Source organism: Pipistrellus hanaki, assembly GCF_964339955.1.
Source record: "Pipistrellus hanaki genome assembly, chromosome: 19".
Lineage (NCBI taxonomy): Eukaryota > Metazoa > Chordata > Mammalia > Chiroptera > Vespertilionidae > Pipistrellus > Pipistrellus hanaki.
In genome coordinates, this window is record NC_140521.1 from 11,268,055 (window position 1) to 11,286,558 (window position 18,504).

The 18,504-nt window shown below is 44.5% G+C and overlaps 4 protein-coding genes across 4 annotated transcripts; 2 read left to right on the forward strand and 2 right to left on the reverse strand.

Annotated features, from left to right (window-relative positions):
• Positions 1 to 204: 204 nt before the first annotated feature.
• Positions 205 to 2,768, forward strand: PATE1 (prostate and testis expressed 1; the record flags this gene model as incomplete). The annotated part of the gene is made up of 4 exons (XM_084868471.1): positions 205 to 256; positions 1,190 to 1,240; positions 1,463 to 1,579; positions 2,641 to 2,768. 4 exons carry the CDS (start codon positions 205 to 207, stop codon positions 2,766 to 2,768), a joined length of 348 nt encoding a protein of 115 aa, XP_084724597.1.
• A 1,350-nt stretch (positions 2,769 to 4,118) lies between these two features.
• PATE2 (prostate and testis expressed 2) lies at positions 4,119 to 4,914 on the reverse strand (the record flags this gene model as incomplete). Its single annotated transcript, XM_084868472.1, has 3 exons — positions 4,119 to 4,255; positions 4,634 to 4,762; positions 4,866 to 4,914. The coding sequence occupies 3 exons, from the start codon at positions 4,912 to 4,914 to the stop codon at positions 4,119 to 4,121; spliced, it is 315 nt and encodes a 104-aa protein (XP_084724598.1).
• Positions 4,915 to 8,489: 3,575 nt separating this feature from the next.
• PATE3 (prostate and testis expressed 3) lies at positions 8,490 to 11,619 on the forward strand (the record flags this gene model as incomplete). The annotated part of the gene is made up of 3 exons (XM_084868473.1): positions 8,490 to 8,538; positions 10,636 to 10,755; positions 11,498 to 11,619. The coding sequence occupies 3 exons, from the start codon at positions 8,490 to 8,492 to the stop codon at positions 11,617 to 11,619; spliced, it is 291 nt and encodes a 96-aa protein (XP_084724599.1).
• Positions 11,620 to 17,112: 5,493 nt separating this feature from the next.
• LOC311613990 (prostate and testis expressed protein 13-like) lies at positions 17,113 to 18,254 on the reverse strand (the record flags this gene model as incomplete). The annotated part of the gene is made up of 4 exons (XM_084868474.1): positions 17,113 to 17,297; positions 17,603 to 17,813; positions 17,894 to 17,955; positions 18,245 to 18,254. 4 exons carry the CDS (start codon positions 18,252 to 18,254, stop codon positions 17,113 to 17,115), a joined length of 468 nt encoding a protein of 155 aa, XP_084724600.1.
• Positions 18,255 to 18,504: the final 250 nt, after the last annotated feature.

Here is an 18,504-nt window from a genome sequence, read left to right on the forward strand (position 1 = left end):
TGATTTTTTTCATGAAACAAGTGTGCCTTTGCCCAAAAAAGGTTGAAAAACACTGCCCTAGAAACAGGAGAGTCTCTGAAGGACTTCCACTGTGTCCCTGCCCCTGGCCCTTCCAGGGGAAACCCCTCCGGGCAGGTGCATAAAAAGGCACATCAGCTTCCTGCCCTAATCTACTCCTTCCTCCTCTCCCTCCCTCCCTCCAAAATGGACGGGTCCCTCCTGCGGGGCCTCCCCGTGCTGTTCTGCTGCTTTAGAGGTGAGCCCAGGGCTGGCGGTTGGAGAGACACGTGAAGGATCCTGGATGGGTCAGGGTTCCCACGACAGAGGTCCTCTCAGGGGCCTCCTAGAGCTGCCATTCCTGTCCCTGGGAATCTCACCAAAGCTGTAACTTCTCTTCCCTCCCCCACCCCCAGGAGAAAATATGGATGGGTTATAAGGAATTGAGAGACTTTCCACAGGAGCTGGGAGGTGGCACTTGTTAAAACAAGGTCTGCAGAGCATGTGTCTTTCTTCCCCCAACAGTACTATCCGGGTCGTTTTTAGACAGAGAGTATGCAGGTGAGTAAACATGGATCAGCAGTGGGGAAGGGAAAGGTTAGAGGAGGGAGGAGATGAGAGGGGCAGGGCAGGGCAGGGCAGGCCTTGGGGATGAGAAGGCACCAGAGATAGACACAGACTTTCAACACCTGGCAACCTATTCCTGCAGGAGGGGGCTGGGGTGGGGGCTGCTTTTAAGTTTGGCCTCCTAACACGAACAGCAGTTGGCAAGGCTTAGGGTGAGTTAATCAAGGATAAGGCAGAGGGAACGTGGGAAGGGAAACACCCCAGGCAGGCACTAGCTGACCAGATCCAAAGGGTAACTACTTTGTGAATAGCAGCTGATCTTTCATGCCATCAGCTTCCAGACAACAAGTGGGTAAAAGCCACTAGGGTGGTTAACAAGAAGAGAGTGAGGCTTAAAAAAAAAAAAAGAAGAAGAAGAAGAAGAAGTGTACCTAATGGGGAGGGGAGCAGGAGAAGAGCATTGAAGTGGGGAAGGAGCTGGAAGGGGTGGAGAGATAGGTGGCCAGGCTCTGGAGGGACAGACGTGGCCTAAGGCGGCTCCTTAGGGGTGAGAAAGAGGGCAGACCCCGGGCAGGGCCAGGATTCCAAGGGCAGGTTTGCTTCATGTTTTCTTTCTCTTTGCCAGCACGGGCCATCTACGATCAGCACCTCTACATCGAGAAAAGCCAGTTTGCTCGTGAGTATGAGGAGGGCCTGAGCTGACAGTCTCAGCCTTCTCTTGGTTCCGCTTCCTGTTCCTTTCCCCTCCCATGTTGTTCAGACGAAGGCTCTGGAGACTGTAAACCCCACGGCCTCTCTTGGCTTAACCTGAATCCCAGCCTGAAAGGGGGGATGGGTCCTCCCAGGGCCTGCGAGACCTGCTCTCACGTCCACGTCCCTGCTCTGGTCCAAATGACAGACTCTGTCCAGTGCAACATGTGCCACATCAAGTTTCCGGGACAAAAATGCACCAAAGGCAAGGGCATATGCTTCGCGACCACAGAGGAGGCCTGCACAGTTGGGACAGTTGTTAAAAGTAAGTGGTGGCATAAACTGATGAGCAAAAAAAAAACAAAAAAAAAACAAACAGATCCAGAGATGGAGAAACATCGATTAGGCCATCCAACCTCAGAGGGAAGGCAGGGGAGGGTCGGGGTAAAGGGGAGAGATCAACCAAAGGACTTGTGTGCATGCATATAAGCCTAACCAGTGGACACAGACACCAGGGGGTGAGAGCATGAGTGGGGAGGAATGGGGGGTGTAATGGAGGAATAAGGACACATATGTAACACCTTAATCGATAAAGAAATTTTAAAAAATGTCATATGTTGAAAAAAACAGTAAGTGGTGGGCAGGGGGGGAGAAAAAAAGGGGCGGAGGAAGCAGACAGGGAGGTGTCAGCCAGAGGAAAGAGGCGGGGCTCCTTTTACTCCTGGTGGTCCCAGCTCTGAGTGGCTGGTGCCTTGACCCCCATCACGTGGCAGAATGAAACGAGATGAGGAGGGTGATCACGAAGGGGCAGGTCTGTAGCTAGAGAGCCAGTATTTTGAGAAGCCTGAAGAACGCAGAGGCTGAGGGAACAACTGGCTGGAGAGCAGCTGGGTGTGGGGCAGGGAGGGCAACCCCCTGTCTGGGTCTCTGCCTGCAAGTCCTCCTGGGTGGTTTTCAACGGTGGACACAGAGGAGCTTCGAGCAGCAATAGCAACTGGCTTAAATAGCCCGTGATGGGTAAGACTAAACATCAGGACTTCTCTATTCGCCTACCCTTCATGCTAAGTGATCCCTGGGCGTTTATAGCTCTTCCTTAAACCAGTGCTGATTCTCAATGGAAGCGTCCGCTTTGGCCACCCCAGGATTACTGCTGGCATTATTTCTGCCCCCTGCCCCCCTCCTCCCCCCATGCCCCCAAAACATTTTCCCCAACGCTTCTACCATGGCCTTTCATTGGGGAAGGCCCCAACCAGCAGTATCTTCCAATTCTTCCCATTTGAATAACAGAGCCTTAAATTGTCTGAGGTCGCTTTTATAAGCTGGGGTAGTCTGGACAGAAGTTTCTGGGCCAGCGCCTCTGGGCTGATGTTTCTCCTCCCGCTGCAGGTGATGGTACTCCGTGGTTGACCTTCATGGGCTGTCAGAAGAACTGTGCTAACGTGAACAACCTCAAATGGAGTATCTACTTTGTGAACTTCCGGTGCTGCAGGAGCCATGACTTTTGTAATGAATAGATCTAGAAATTGCTGGTCCTTCTGTGGCTTCACCTCTAGGTGGCATTGTTGCCATGGCATCTTCAGAATGCTTTCCTAAATAAACACATGGCTCTGTCTTCATGAATAAGAAAAAGCCCATTTCTTTAAAAAAAAAAAAAAATTGTAGAAAGTATTTTTATTGATTTCAGAAAGAAAGGGAGGGGGGGAGAGAGAGAGAGAGAGAAGAAAGAGAGAGAGAGAGAGAGATCAATGGTGAGAATCACTGATTGGCTGCCTCCTGCACGCCCCCTACTGGGGATTGAGCCCACAACCTGGGCATGTGCCCTTGATTGGAATCAAACCTAGGACCCTTCAGTCCGCAGGCCGACACTCTATCCACTGAGCCAAACCGGCTAGGGCAAGGTCTCCATCCTCAATTCAATCCCTACACGGCTACCTGGCTACCTGTAACTCTACTCACACCAAATTGTCTCCCAAATCTGAGTTTCCACAAACTGAAATGCCCTTAAATTTTCCCTTGATGCTTTATCTCTATGCCTGCCCAGGTTTTCTAGCTTGGTTCCTGCTTCTCCTACACTCTGGCACCCCCCCCCCCCACCTCACCCCCACCACCAAAGAGCTCTCTACCAAAGAAAGATTGTGTCTCGTGTTGCCAGCAAATTGGGAAGCTAGACTTCGTCCTCTTCTATCTCCATAACCCATGAGCAAAAGGTAGAGTGCCTGGAGGTGTCAAAGAATCCCAACCCAGAAGACTGGGTACAGATGAGGGTAAAGTATGGTTATAGAATTCTCAGTACGAGCTTGGGATTATTTTGAAGCAAGTCTTGGCATTTCCATATAGGCAATGATCATTTTTTAAAATTTATTTTTTATTGATTTTTCACAGAGAGGAAGAGAGAGGGACAGAGAGTTAGAAACATCGATGAGAAAGAATCATCGATCAGTTGCCTCTTGCACACCCCCTACTGGGGATGTGCCCGCAACCAAGGTACATGCCCTTGCCCGGAATCGAACCCGGGACCCTTCAGTCCGCAGGCTGATGCTCTATCCACTGAGCCAAACCGGTCCCGGCAAGGCAATGATCATTTTAAACCCAACCCTATTTATAGCATGACCATCATGAGGAAACCAAACTCCCTGCCAGAGGCAAACAGCAGAGATTTGAAAAAATTCGGCCTAACGCTCCATAACTAATGAGACTCAGCTACCCTCCTCTATTTCTTCTTATGACTGTGACTGCTTTTACTATCAGCTGGCTTTCTCACTCTCTACCATTGCTAGAAGAGGAGAGCAAAATACAGGTTTGGGGGAAGAAATAAGGGGGATGGGGAGTTGAAGAATGACCCCAAACCCAGGAGAGATGCCGAGCTAGGATCCCTCGGGGAGGTTGCAATAGTTACTATGATTGCAACAGATGAGCTCTCTCCTCTTCTCAAAGCCCAAGAAGTTGACGTTCTCACAGTTGGTCATACATGACAGTATTGAATAATAGTATATACTCTTCCCTGAGGAGGTGAAAGAGAGGGAATACAACTGTAACGACTATGTTTCCTCCTACCGTATTCCTAGGAACCGCCCCTCCTAATTTTTCCCTAAGCCCAAATGAGCCACAAAGCTGAGTCTACTAATTACTGACCCAGACCATGGATTTCATTCCCTAACCAATAAGGCATACCAGCTGCTTCTTCACGCACTGTCATCTTAAGGAAAAGTGCATCTTTGCCCTCCCCTCTAGAGGACCACCCCATCTCTCCCCATCCCATTCCCTCACCTCCCCCCTCCCCATCCCATTCTCTCACACACTCTGAGTGAGGGCAGAAGGACATCCGAGTCTCCAAGGGAGGGTGGTGGATATTTCTCAGTCACGCTGTACCCCGCACTACCTCTTTTTGTAAGGATGTAAATGTTCTCAGTAGCACAGGACTGCTGATACTGCAGGTGGCAGGATCTCATGACGTCATAGCACATCCCAAGATGAAATGTTTTACATTTATAACATAGTACTGAATGCTCTGCCAGACACAGAAAGAGTTGCTTAAAGAATGTACTCCAGAGAGGGTTCTCCAGGCTAGGGGGGCTTCCCTACAGGAATGTGCTGTTGCCATTGGCTCCTACTCGTCCTCAGGCCATTGAATCCTTCGATAATCTCCGTGAAAGCTAACATGTATAGAGACATATATCAAATGTTGCCTATGAGTTCAAAAGGCCAGAGTCCCTATAAGTCGTATCTGTGGATCCTCACAAGGATTTAGCCCTTTGTCAAGTCAAAATCTAGATGACTTTTGTCCAGTAAGGAGGAAAGGGAGTACTGTAACAAAGAGGATTTTAGTCTCCTTTACTGAAAGGAATAGACTAAATTGGTCTGGAATGAACTAAATTGGTCTGGGAGAAGAGAGGACACTACAGTAAGGGTGTTTTCTAGCCCTCGCTGCAGATGGAGGGGAGGGTTACTTCTCACCATGTCACAAAAGACCTGTTTACCAAGGACTTTAGATTAGGCATGGTCGTACCTATGAAAAACCTCTGAAGATTACCTGTGAAAAGAAGAAAAGTCTTCCTTGAAATAATTTCACATAAAATTGCCAAAGTCCCAAAGCCAATTCTGGACGTGTCGCCTCCCCCAGTGTCTGCCCATCTCTTGAGCAACAACCAGCTGCCCCTCTGCCTCCAAGACTTACCATTATTGGTGCGGACCAGAGAGAGTAGGCCCAGCAAAAATAGAGCGGACATCCTTGGGCTTGGGTCAGCACACTTTCCCAAGGAACGTGCTGCTTAATCTCCTCCAGTGATCTGTCCTTGGGCACTTCTTCTAAATTATAGAATCATAAAAATTCAGGGACAGACAGTACCGCGATGTTCCCAGAGCAAAACCACCCACTGGGGTCTCACTACCCCTAAGGCATCTAGTTTAAAATTCATTCTCTTCCACAATGAGCTGACACCTATCATAATAAAAGTGCAATATGCTAATTAGACCAGATAGCCGAACGACCTTCCAGATGACCTTCTGGACGAAGCCAGGGCTGAGAGAGCCAAGCCCCTTGCACGAATTTCGTGCTTCGGGCCTCTAGTATACATATATTAATCGAGCTATGCAATAAAGTCAATTTTCTCTTTCACATTTTAACCTTTCAAATACAATATATCTAGACAGGATTTGGACATCTTAGTTCCTTTTAGTTATCTTCACTAGTCTAGTTATTCTATTTAGAATAATCTCAGACTTTCTTAGGATAATCTCAGCCCCAGAAAAGAAGCTCAGGACTCCAGGTGTAGTCTGATTGTGGGGGAGCACTGAGGTGCCATTTCTGAGGTGTAGGGAAGGGAGACTTCAGGAAAAAGGTAAGCCGAGGTGAAATTTGTCTGGTTTGCTTTCAGGAGGCAGCCGATCAATGATTTGCTCTCATCGTTGATGTTTCTATCTCTCTTTTCCACTCCCTTCCTCTCTGAAAGCAATAAAAACATTAAATAAAAAAAAGGAAAATGCCAACTTTTTCAAACTGAGCTTTTATTTTAGAAACTCATATTAAGGGGTTGCTCATCTGTGGTATCACCAAGATCTCAGCCCCCTCATCCTGGAGCCAACCGAGACCATAAACACAAGGACATGATGTTCTGCTTTCATCTCCTCAGAGCAGGGCGAATGGCATCTATGCTGAGTGGCAGCTTCTTAGCATGGGAGTGCATTAATCTGGGTGCCATGCCCCGCTGACTCTCTCAGTTATGGAGACTGGAATCAGGTGAGATGGATACCTTCATTCATTCACTTCCGCACTCAGTCATCCTATGTTCGGCTCATCACCATGTGCTAAGCAGGGTGCTAGGTCAAAAGAACAGAACTTGGTACCTATCCTCATGATTTACATCATAGAGCCACAGAATGTTAAAGTTGTACATGATCACAAAAATGCTCGAAATCTCACTTCATAGATAAGTGGCTTGGTAATGAGGTCATGAGTTGCATTGCAGTCAACCACAGGGCTCCAGACTCTGAGGAAAATGCTATTTCTATTATCCAATGACTCTAGAACCATAGGTCCTAATACCTATATATAATATAATAATAGGTATAATAGAAATATTGGAAAGTCCTGAAACATTCCATCCAGTTTGTAACATCCTTACCAGAAATATGACAGAGTATGGAGAAACTGGTTTGGCTCAGTGGGTAGAGTGTTGACCTGGGGACTAAAGGGTCCCAGGTTCGATTCTGGTCAAGGGTATGTACTTTGGTTGTGGGCACATCCCCAGTAGGGGGTGTGCAAGAGGCAGCTGGTCGATGTTTCTCACTCTCTATCCCTCTTCCTTCCTCTCTGTAAAAAAAAAAATCAATAAAATACATTAAAAAATATGACAGAGTAAAGACTTCACAATCTCTCTCTCCATTCTAGAGTCATTTCCCCCTCTCCCCTGCCACCCCCTCCCCCCCCCCCCCCCCCCCACCAATTCCCTCATATCTAAAGCCTATCTGGCTCTCTTCACAGGCAAGGATGATTGTAAATTTTTGGGCATTTGAGCTCAGATCTTATTTCATGCAATCTATGTCTGATGTCTTAAAATGTCAGACTTACTATGTTTTATTGAACGTATTGTTCCTACAACTAAAGAGCATGTCATAGAATTAGTTCAGTATGGAAGATTCTTGGTATCTCTAGACAAAGTCCCATCAGCACACTGACTGATAGGCTTAGATTTAGAATGACAGGGCTGGTCATCATTTTCCACTGCTTGACCCATGGTTAACCATAACTGAGTTAACTTTCAAAGAGCTAGATACCTACATCACGGACAAAACTGGCCAGATTCACAATATACATTTGCTTAAGTTCAAGTTGTATGATCATTCCAGGGGGGATTTCACTGCCCCACACATATCACAGTCCCTGGCCAGGGGGGATGGATTTCTGGCAAGGGGAAAGAATTCTGGGCTGAGAATCACAAGTTCTAAATGGAAGACCCAATTTGGTCATAGATTGTACATCTTTTCATCTCACTTTCCTGTTTTTTCACCCACAAGGTAAGGAGCTAGGTGAGCTCATCTGAGTTATTCATGGCTCTGCTCTCAGACGTGGAAGTGTGTCGGGCACATAAAGCACTCAATAAATGTTTGCTGAGTGTGTGAATAAATCTCCAAGAGGCATGGAATCTAGAGACCAAAGATGGTCTCTAAACTAGAAAGTCTAGCCGAAACCGGTTTGGCTCAGTGGATAGAGAGGACTGAAAGGTCCCAGGTTCGATTCTGGTCAAGGGCATGTGCCTTGGTTGCAGGCACATCCCCAGTAGGTCGATGTTTCTAGCTTTCTATCCCTCTCCCTTCCTCTCTGTAAAAAAATCAATAAAATATTTTTAAAAAATAAACTAGAAAGCCTTCCTTTGAGGAGTGGCACTATCAGTCACTAGACAGGCAGCCTTGGGTCAGATACTAACCTTCACCAACACCCAGTTTCCTTCTGAGGGAAATCGGAACAAAAGTTATCATATTGTAACTATAATGCTAATCATAATTACCATGATGGTTATATGAAAAAAAAGAGGTTGGCTTAATGGAAACCCCAGCATTTACCAGTGATCATTATTCTTGGTTGTGGGGTGGAGAAAAATGAGGTTGAGCTCCCCGTGGAAACCTTGTGTGATTGGTTCCCTTCTGCATGACGGATCCCTGCCCCGAGGCGAAAGTTTCCTCCCTGTAGCCTAAGGACCTGGCCTGGCAGCCCCTGGCTTCTTTTCTTCCGTGTCAGGATGGACAAACGCTTCTTGTTGGTCTTCTCCCTCTTCTGCTGCATTGAGGGTGAGTCACACACCGGAGGATCAGGCTCCCGAGATTTGGGATTTAGGAAGCCCCAAGAAACTCCACCTCTCTAACAGATATCCATGCAGGACGCAGGGCTGAGCCTTGAGATTATTTATGAAGGAGGGGAAGTTAGCCTTCAAAACTGAGCGTTTCTTTTTTTCTTTTGAAAAAAAAAAAGTTTTTAATTGAGAGAGAGAGAGAGAGAGAGAGAGAGAGAGAGAGAGAGAGAGAGAGAGAGAGAAACATCAATGATGAGAGGGACTCATTGATCAGCTGCCTCCTGCACGTCCCCCACTGGGGATTGAGCCTGCAATCCTGGGCATGCGCCTGATCAGGAATCAAACTGTGACCCCCTGGTTCACAGGCTGACTCTCAACCGCTGAGCCAGGCCAGCTGGGCATAACTTTCTGAGCTTTGAAACATTCTGCCATTCCCCACCAGGGGCTCAAAACTCAATGGCTGCCCCTTCACAAGGCTTCCTTTCTCTTTCCCTACTGTTTCCCACAGTCCAAAATCCTAACAAGAGTTTCCTTGGAACATCCTTGCCATTTATAAGGTCTTCCCTTTTTAGGAGAGCAAATGTTGGGTGCTCTGGTATCAGTCAGGTGAAAATATATAGTTCAGTCACCGTCTTAAATTTTCTGTACTTTTGCTTGCTCACCTGAGAAATGGGGGGGGGGGGGGGGGGACGGACGGGGAGGAATACCACAAAGCTTTTTTTGAGAATTAAATCAGATACAAGTTGAGAGAACATGGCCCCAATGAGATGCTCAGAAAATACTACTTTCTTTTCTCATGTAGGTGTCCCAGGGAGAGGTGTTTTAAAAAAAAGTTAAACCTGCCCAAACCGGTTCGGCTCAGTGTATAGAGCGTGGGTCTGCGGACTGAAGGGTCCCAGGTTTGATTCCAATCAAGGGCATGTTACCTTGGTTGCGGGCACATCCCCAGTAGTGGGTGTGCAGGAGGCAGCTGATAGATGTTTCTCTCTCATTGATGTTTCTAGCTCTCTATCCCTCTCCCTTCCTCTCTATAAAAAAAATCAATAAGATATATTAAAAAAAAATTTTTAAACCTGTATTTGGTAAGCTCACCCCACAAAATAGCCCGTAAAGTGTCCCTGACTATGCTATAATTCATGAAGCCTCCTCAAAGATTCAGTTTGAATGTCAAAATAACAGAGTATATCACCTAACAATATCTAAACAGCAAACGTCAGAAATCCCAGGGTAGTGACATTAGCTGAGGTGAACTGTTTTAAAGCGCCCAGCCTCACGAGCGCCCTCCTATCGGCAGTGCTGTGAAATAGGCCAGGCCAGCAGTAATCAAACCTTTTTTTTTTTTTTTAATCCTCAACTGGAGGAATGAGGATGTTTTTCCATTAGTTTTTAGAGAGAGTGGAAAGGAAGGGGAGAGGAGGAGAAAGAGAAACATCAACATGAGAGAGACACACATGGACTGGTTGCCTCCCACTCGTGCCCCCACCGTGGTCAGAGATTGAACCTGCAACCGAGGTACATGCCTTTGACTGGGGATGGAACCTGTGGCATCTATGGTCCTCAGGTCAATGCCCTAACCACTGAGAAAAACTGGCCAGGGCAAACCATTTTTTTTTTATTTTAAAAAAGATATATTTTATTAATTTTTTTACAGAGAGGAAGAGAGAGGGATAGAGAGTTAGAAACATCGGTGAGGGAGAATCATCGATCAGCTGCCTCCTGCACACTCCGTACTGGGGATGTGCCCGCAACCAAGGTACATGCCCTTGACCAGAATCGAACCCAGGACCTTTCAGTCCACAGGCTGGTGCTCTATCCACAGAGCCAAACGGTTTCAGCTGGGCAAACCATTTTTAAGCTAGAAAAAGCAATGCCATCCAGGTTAGATTGCTTAAGTTGGGGCCAGAATCCTTGTATTCTCCTAACAGCATTGCTCTGGGATGTGGACTTGAAAGCTCTGACTGTGTCATACCTGGTATCACCCGCTCTTCATCCAGCTCCCCTAGCCTGTGCAACCCTGCCTGCTCCCCCAGATCTCTAGTTCCTTCTGAGCCCATGCCTCCCTTTGGCCTCACACCAACTCTGTGCTCTCCAGCAGTGACACTGCTAAAGTGCATCACGTGCCACCTTCGCATGAAAGCAGATCGCTGTAGAAGAGGCTATGGTGTTTGTCTTGCTCATAGGGATGAGTCATGCATGCTCTTAAGGATCTACAAGGGTAAGTTGGAGGGCCAGGGGGCAGGGTGCTGTGAGATCCTTAGAACATTCTTAGGAGAGTACTTCAGCAGCTTTATATCTCACTAAGGCCAAGCTAAGAGAGGAAGCAAAGTGCAGACGCACCTAGCTTGGGTCCCAGGGCACGCAGAGGAGATGATGATTTGGGACAATGAGACAGGAGGAAGAAGGTGGGGATTCTATATTCCCAATAAAACCGATCAAACTCACTCCACCTCTGAGGACACTAAAGCACTAGTTGCTAATCTTCTAGGGACAGTGGTCAGCAAACTCATGAGTCAACAGAACCAAATATCAGCAGTACAATGATTGAAATTTCTTTAGAGAGCCAAATGTTTTAAACTTAAACTTCCTCTAACACCACTTCTTCAAAATGGACTCGCCCAGGCCGTGGTGTTTTCTGGAAGAGTTGCACTCAAGGGGTCAAAGAGCCACATGTGACTCGCGAGCCGCAGTTTGCCGACCACTGTTCTAGGAGAGAAGGAATGAAGCAGCTTTACAAAGAGCTGAGGGTCGTCAGGGATCTCAAGCAACAACCCCTGCAAGGGCCAGTGACTTTCCCACCACCTGCCCAGAGGCTCTTGGGAAGTGTGTGCTGGGAAGCCATCCCTAACCCTACCCTGATGCCCAATTACATTTTCACACACTGGGTTAGTGCCAGGCTTGACTTGTCTTAAGAGAATTTAGATCACTGGTCTGTTTTCTATGTTCCTTCTTTATTGCAGATTATGCTCTTCAGTTATCATATATGGTGTGTCAGAGATTCTGCAGAAACTTGACATTTACTTTCAGCAATCGAACTTACGTTCATCGCTGTTGCGAGGCTGATTTTTGTAACAAGAGGTAATTCACGCCATCCTGCCCAGTGTCTCCAGGTTTTAGAGATTTCCGCCCCCCGCCCCCTGCTATATATGAGGCATTCCATTTCACATACTGCGCGGTTATTATATATGCAAAGGCAATTGGTAACTGAATATTAATTTTATGTCTCATTATTTTAGTATATGCGCTGCCGAAGCGAGCACATCATTACTGTAATAAATTCCCTTACTACTAATATTAGTTTTTCTATTGATTCACTTGGTTTCCTCAGGTACATACCCTTTATTTTGCAAAATACCATAGTTTTGACTCTCCCTTTCAAATTTTAAGTCCTTTAATTGCTTTATTTTGTCTAATTGCATTGGCTAATCTTTTAAAAAAAATTGTATTGAATTTATTGGGGTGACACTGGTTAATAAAATTATATAGGTTTCTAGTGTAATACATGATCTGTATATTATACTAGAGGCCCAGTGCACGACATTTGTGCCCTTTTGGGGGGTAATGAGGAGTCCCCTCAGCCTGGTTACAGTGTTTTGGACAGGTTTAAGTCTTGGACTGATGAGAGGGCACAGTCCTCTCGTGGCCATATGCAAGTCCCAGCTTGGAGGGCAGGGCCCTCCCAGCACAATGATAGCCAACAGCTGTAGTTGCAAGCTTGCACGTATGGTCCGACCATGTGGCCCCACGTGCCTGAGTGATATAGGCTGCAAGTAAACCAAGCTTGACCAGGTGCATGTAATTGAGTAGGGTCAAAACTCATAAGAATGCTATAAACATCTTGACCACACCCTTACTTTGCCTCGTGGCATCCATCGGCTATAAAATAAAGACACAGCATGTAGTCCATGGTGTTGTCTCTCCATGAGGGAGCAGCGTCCCACAGAGACCCAGCTTTCATTCTCTTGTTTGTCTTTTCTCAATCCTTTCATCGCCCCTACTCGGGCTCACCCTTGATGGTGCTGGCGAGGCACACCCGGCCTGTGCCCTTTAGCAGTCAGGGAGCCCTCGGGGGTGGGCCTAAGCCATCAGTCAGACATCTTTAGTGAGTGGAGCCTCTCCTGTCACCACTTCTGTGCTTGCCAGCCATCAACTCAGTTTGTGGCTGAGTGGCATTCCTTCTGTGGGAGCCCACTGACGACCAGGGGGCAGCTCCTGCATTGAGAGTCTAATCCCTAGTGGTCAGTGTGCGTCATAGCAACTGGTTGTTCCACCATTTGGTCTATTTGCATATTACCCTTTTTTTATTATTTAGGATTGTGTGTTTACCACCCAAAGTTAAGTCTCCATTCATCATCATTTATCAACCTTTACTCTCTTTTAACCATCCTCCTTTTCCTTTGATAATCATCATACTGTTGTCTGTGCCTATGAATTTGTTTTTTGTATTTTTTTTTTTTTTTTTTTGCTTAATCCTTTCACTGTTTTCACCTAGTCTTCCAACCTCCCTACTCTCTGACAGCAGTTAGTTTGTTCTCTGTATTTATGAGTCTGTTTCTATTTTGTTCGTTAGATTCCACATATAAGTGAAATCATATGGTACTTGTCTTTCTCTAACTGGCTTATTTCACTTAGTATAATATTATCCAGGTCCATCCATGCTGTCACAAAGGATAAGATTTCCTTCTTCTTCTTCTTCTTCTTCTCCTTCTTCTTCTTCTTCTTCTTCTTCTTCTTCTTCTTCTTCTTCTTCTTCTTCTTCTTTTTCTTCTTTTATAGTTGAGTAGTATTCTACTATGTTAACTATACTACAGCTTTTTATTTAAATCTCATCTGAAGATATGTTTATTAATTTTAGAGAGAGGGGAAGGGAGAAACTTTAATGTGAAAGAGAAATATTGATTGGTTGCCTCCCACACAAGTCCCGACTAGGGATCGAACCCTCAACACAGGTGTGTTCCCTGATCAGGAATCGAACCCACAACCTTTCAGTGTAGAGGGGGATGCTCCAACTAACTGAGTCACACTGGACAGGGCTGTACCACATCTGTTTTATCCACTCATCCACTTGGGCTGCTTCCAAATTTTGACTATTAAATAGTGCTGCTATGAACATAAGGCTGCATAAATTCTTTTGAATTAGTGTTCGAGTTTTCTTCAGATATGTTGTCAGAAGTGGAATTGCTGGGTCATAAGGCAGTGCCATTTTTAACTTTTTGAGGAAACTCCATACTGTTTTCCATAGTGGCTGCACCAATCTCCATTCCCAGCAATAGCGCCCTAGGGTTCCCTTTTCTCCACATCCTTGCCAAAGATTGTTGTTTGTTGATTTATTGATGATAGCCAGTCTGACAGGTATGAGGTGATATCTCTTTGTGGTTTTAATTTTCATTTCTCTGATGATTAATGACATTGAACATCTTTTCATGTCTATTGACCATCTGTATATCCTCTTTGGAGAAGTGTCTATTCAGGTCCTCTGCCCGTTTTTAAAAAACTATATATTTGTATTGATTTCAGAGAGGAAGATAGAATGAGAGAGATAGAAACACCAATGATGAGAGAGAATTATTGATCAGCTGCTTCCTGCAGGTCCCACACTGGGGATCAAGCTTGCAACCTGGGCATGTGCCCTGATCAGGAATTGAACTGTAACCTTGTGGTTCATAGTTCGACATTCAACCACTGAGCCACGCCAGCCGGGTTCTGCCCATTTTTTTTGGTATTCTGGTGTTGAGTTGTAAGAGTTCTTTATAACTTTTATCTATTAATCCCTCATAGACTGTATCACTGGGAAATATGTTCTCCCTATACAGTGGGTTGTCTTTTCATTGTGTTGATGATTTCCTTTGCTGTGAAAGAACTTTTAGTTTGATATAGTTTATTTTTTCTTTTGTTTTCCTTGGTCAAGGAAGTATATCCTTGTTAGGAGAAATGTTAGAAATTTTACTGCCTATGTTTTCTTCTAGGATTTTTATGTTTTCAAAGTCTTACATTTAAGTTTTTTATCCATTTTGAGTTTATTCTTATACATTCTTGTAAAAAGATGGTCTAATTTTTTTTTTTTTTTTTTTTTTTACATATCTGTCCAATTTCCCCAATACCATTTAATGACTAGACCGTCTTTACCCAATTGTACATTCTTGCCTCCTTTGTCAAATGTTAATTGACCATAAAAGCACGGGTTTATTTCTGGGCTTTCAATTTTGTTCCATTGATCTATATTTCTGTTTTCATGCCAGTACCATGCTGTTTATATTAATATGGCCTTGTGTATAATTTGATTTCAGGTGTCATGATTCCTCCAACTTTTTTTTTTTTTCCTCTCAAGACTTCTGTGCCTACTCAGGGTCTTTTGTGGTTCCATATACATTTTTTGGAATATTTGTCCTAGTACTGTAAAATACACTATGGTTATCTTGATAGGAATTGCATTGAATCTATAGATTGCTTTGCAGAGTATGGACATGTTAGTCTTCTAATATTATATTAATTAGCTGTAGAGATACTGAACATCCTTGTCTTATCCCTTATTTTTGCATGAAACCTAATGTTTCCCCATTAAGTAAATACTGGCTTTTGGGACTAAACTATAGATCATTTTATTATGTTAGATACACATTTATCAATTCCATTTTTATTTGTTTTTATGACTTCTTGTTTTCTATGGGAATAATCATTTGATTTTTCTAAGTTATTATAATCTGTATTTTTGACATCAAACCAATCTTGTATCCCTCGATAAGATTCACTTGGCTATGATGTATGGTATATTGCATCATCTGGTCCCAATTTCTGCACCCTTCCTTTTGTCTACATCCTTTGACCTATAATTTTTCAATCTATTGCCATTATAGGTGGGATGACCTACCCAGTCTGCTAACTCAAATGTTGGTCATATAACTTGCTTTAACCATTACAGTGTTACAAACTTAATGTAAGCAGAGTTTGGTGTACAATGAGCTTGAGTCTTGCTCTGTTTGCTTCTGCCATTGTCATGAGTAAGATATGTCTAAGCTAGTCCATTGGTCCCAGCAGAAGATAAGCTTGCAGAGCAGAGCTGAGTCATTCTATTCAAGGCAGGCCTAAACCAGCCAAACTCTAGCTCTCCACTAGATGTATGAATGAGTCTGTGTTGATTGAGTTTAGCAGAACTGCCCAGCTGAGCACTTGTAAAACATTTGAATTCTTCAGACACAGAAAATAATTGCTTATTATTTTTTAAAATATATTTTTATTGATTTCAGAAAGGGAGAGAGAGAGAGAGAGAGAGAGAGAGAGAGAGAGAGAGAGAGAGAGAGAGAAACATCAATGAGAATCATTGATCTGCTGCCTCCTGACACCCCCAAGTAGGGATCGAGCCCACAACCCTGGGCATGTGCCCTTGACCGGAAGCAAACCTGGGACCCTTCAGTCTGCAGGCTGACATTCTATCCACTAAGCCAAACCAGTTAGGGTTCATTGCTTATTTTAAGCTACTGACTTTTACAATGACTTTTTACTCAACAAAGATTAATGATCTATTATACACTGAGTGGCCAGATATTTATGATCTCTGAACGCATAATAATCTGGCCACTCAGTGTATATTCTATGTAATAAAAGGCTAATATGCAAAATGTCCCCTCGACCAGGAGTTTGACCAACAGGCAGGCCAGCCAACCGCCCATGTCCCCTCCCCCTGAACAGGCTGGCCGGACCCCACCCATGCACGAATTCATGCACCAGGCCTCTAATGTGTATATGTATACACACACACACACACACACACACACACACACTGAATGGCCAGATTATTATGTGTCCAGAGATCCTTTTATCTGCTATTGACTGATATTTTGTTAAAGATTTTTAAATTGATGTTTATAAGTTTTAGAGAATGCCTCACAAGCCCGAAGGCAGAGTAATTGGCTGATACTCTGCCAAGTGCCCATCCTGGTATGCCTGGCTTTGGCCATAAGAGCAAGATAAGATGATCAGAAACATGGCAGTCAAAGTGTATGAGGACACAAGTAGGTGTGATTGGAATAGTTTCCCAAAATAAGCCTCTCATATTTGGTACATTAATTATTGCTTTCACAGAAAATAGAATTTTCTAATTTCACATTGATTTTTTTCAAGCCCCTGCTTAATACAAACCCTTCCCAGTCCTGACCAGATACACCTCTTCTACTGTCCTCCCTAATGTTTATAAAATCTCCTGTGATTTCTTGTCCCAATTTCTATCCAGTCGCTTTTTCCTGATCTTCCTTCAGAAGCTCTACCAGAAAAATACTTTGTTCCCTTTGCCAGAAATTTTAGAACTGCTGACTTTAAAACTTAAGAACAAGTAAAGATCGCCAGGAGATATCAGGTGGTAAAGACAGTGGAAGCCAACCAGAAAGTAGAGTTGGGGTTTCTGTTACTGGAAGCACTGACACAGGAAAGATAGCGGTTCCACAGGTAGATCTATAGGCTTAGAGGAAAGGGTGGAGTCTGAGGTTTAAGAAAATGCAAGATAATGTTGCCATCAGATAGGGGAAGGACAAAGTTTACTGAGAGATGTGGTTTAAAACTTAAATTATTTTATTTCTTTTGGTCAAACAATTCTGTCTGTGTCTTTTGATACATATTCCTTTGCAGTTTCTGGTATATCATCAGGGTTATTGCACCTATTATCGTGAACACAGCAATATGTTTCTTTCATGAGATCATGGAATTCCAGGTTCATTCCCGCTTCACAAGTATCACATGATAGCTTTGTATAACGATATAGATATCTCGCTAAAGAGAAGAAAAGCAAATGTGATCACCTTGCTTCCTCTTGCTATCTTCCTAGCAATGATTTCTCTCCAGAACCTTGTCAGTTTTCTGTAGGTAGTCTGGAATGAATCCAGGGCTATGTCTGCATCTCATCTGTCTCTTTAAACAGGATCAGCCAAAGACATCTGCCTCCCACAGTCTTCACCTCAAGTCTGTGTATGGAGACTCCCACTTTTCCCATTCTCTCCCAGTCTCCAACCATACCTCGACTCCAAGAATTGTGGGCACCATTGGTAATATTTTGTGTCTCTTTAACCCTCACTTACCTGTAGGGCGATCATAAAAGTACATGTGATCTGTGCGACAACTCCTGTTATACCAGGCTATATTAAATTTCCAGCAACTCTTCATTCCACCGGTGCACTTGTATCCATCAAAGAATGCACATTTATTGCAATATCGAATCACTAAAGAAAGATAGTAAAGCTTTGAAGCAAAGCTCCAGGGAAAGTGGTTCCACTTCTGAATCTCTCCGACCTATAAACATTTTTATTGAGGTATATAAGCCTCACAAAAATAAGTTGAAACCCTCCCCAACATCTGCCAAAGGTCCTTACTCTTTTGAGTAGGGAACAGTTATGACCCTTCTTGGAGCCAAGGATATCACCCCTACCCAAGGCTGGGGGCAGAAAGAAGATACTAGAGCAGGGAGTGAGAAGAGTGGAGTCAGGGAGGGCAGAGAGTCAGCGTGTAAAGAACTCAAGTATGTCCCCTCTTGCTGCAGCATTATTTATTCAAGGATGGCAAACCATACATTTTGTGGTCAGGACTCTGTCTCCTGTGGAGAGAAAAAGAAAAGTTCTCCATGAACCATTCTATAGCGCCCCCAAGAGTCAATTTTAGAAACCCCTCCCTTCTTTCCCATGCATTCTCTCCCAGCCCTCATTGCCTCCCTCACCAGGACTCACCTTCGTCCATGAAGAGCACTATGAATATACCCAGCAAAAGCACTTGGAAAATCCAGGAACCCATTCTTGAGAAGGTCCCAGTGGGAGGTTGCAGCTTTATTTATTCCCATCACCTGCCCTTAGGCATCCCACTAGAATCACAGAATCATAAATTTCAGATCAAACCACCTGAATCCTCTCTAATGTTCCCAGGAGAGGGTACACACTGTCTTTGTTTGCATTCCCCCACCTAGACACCCACATTTAATTTTATTAGATCC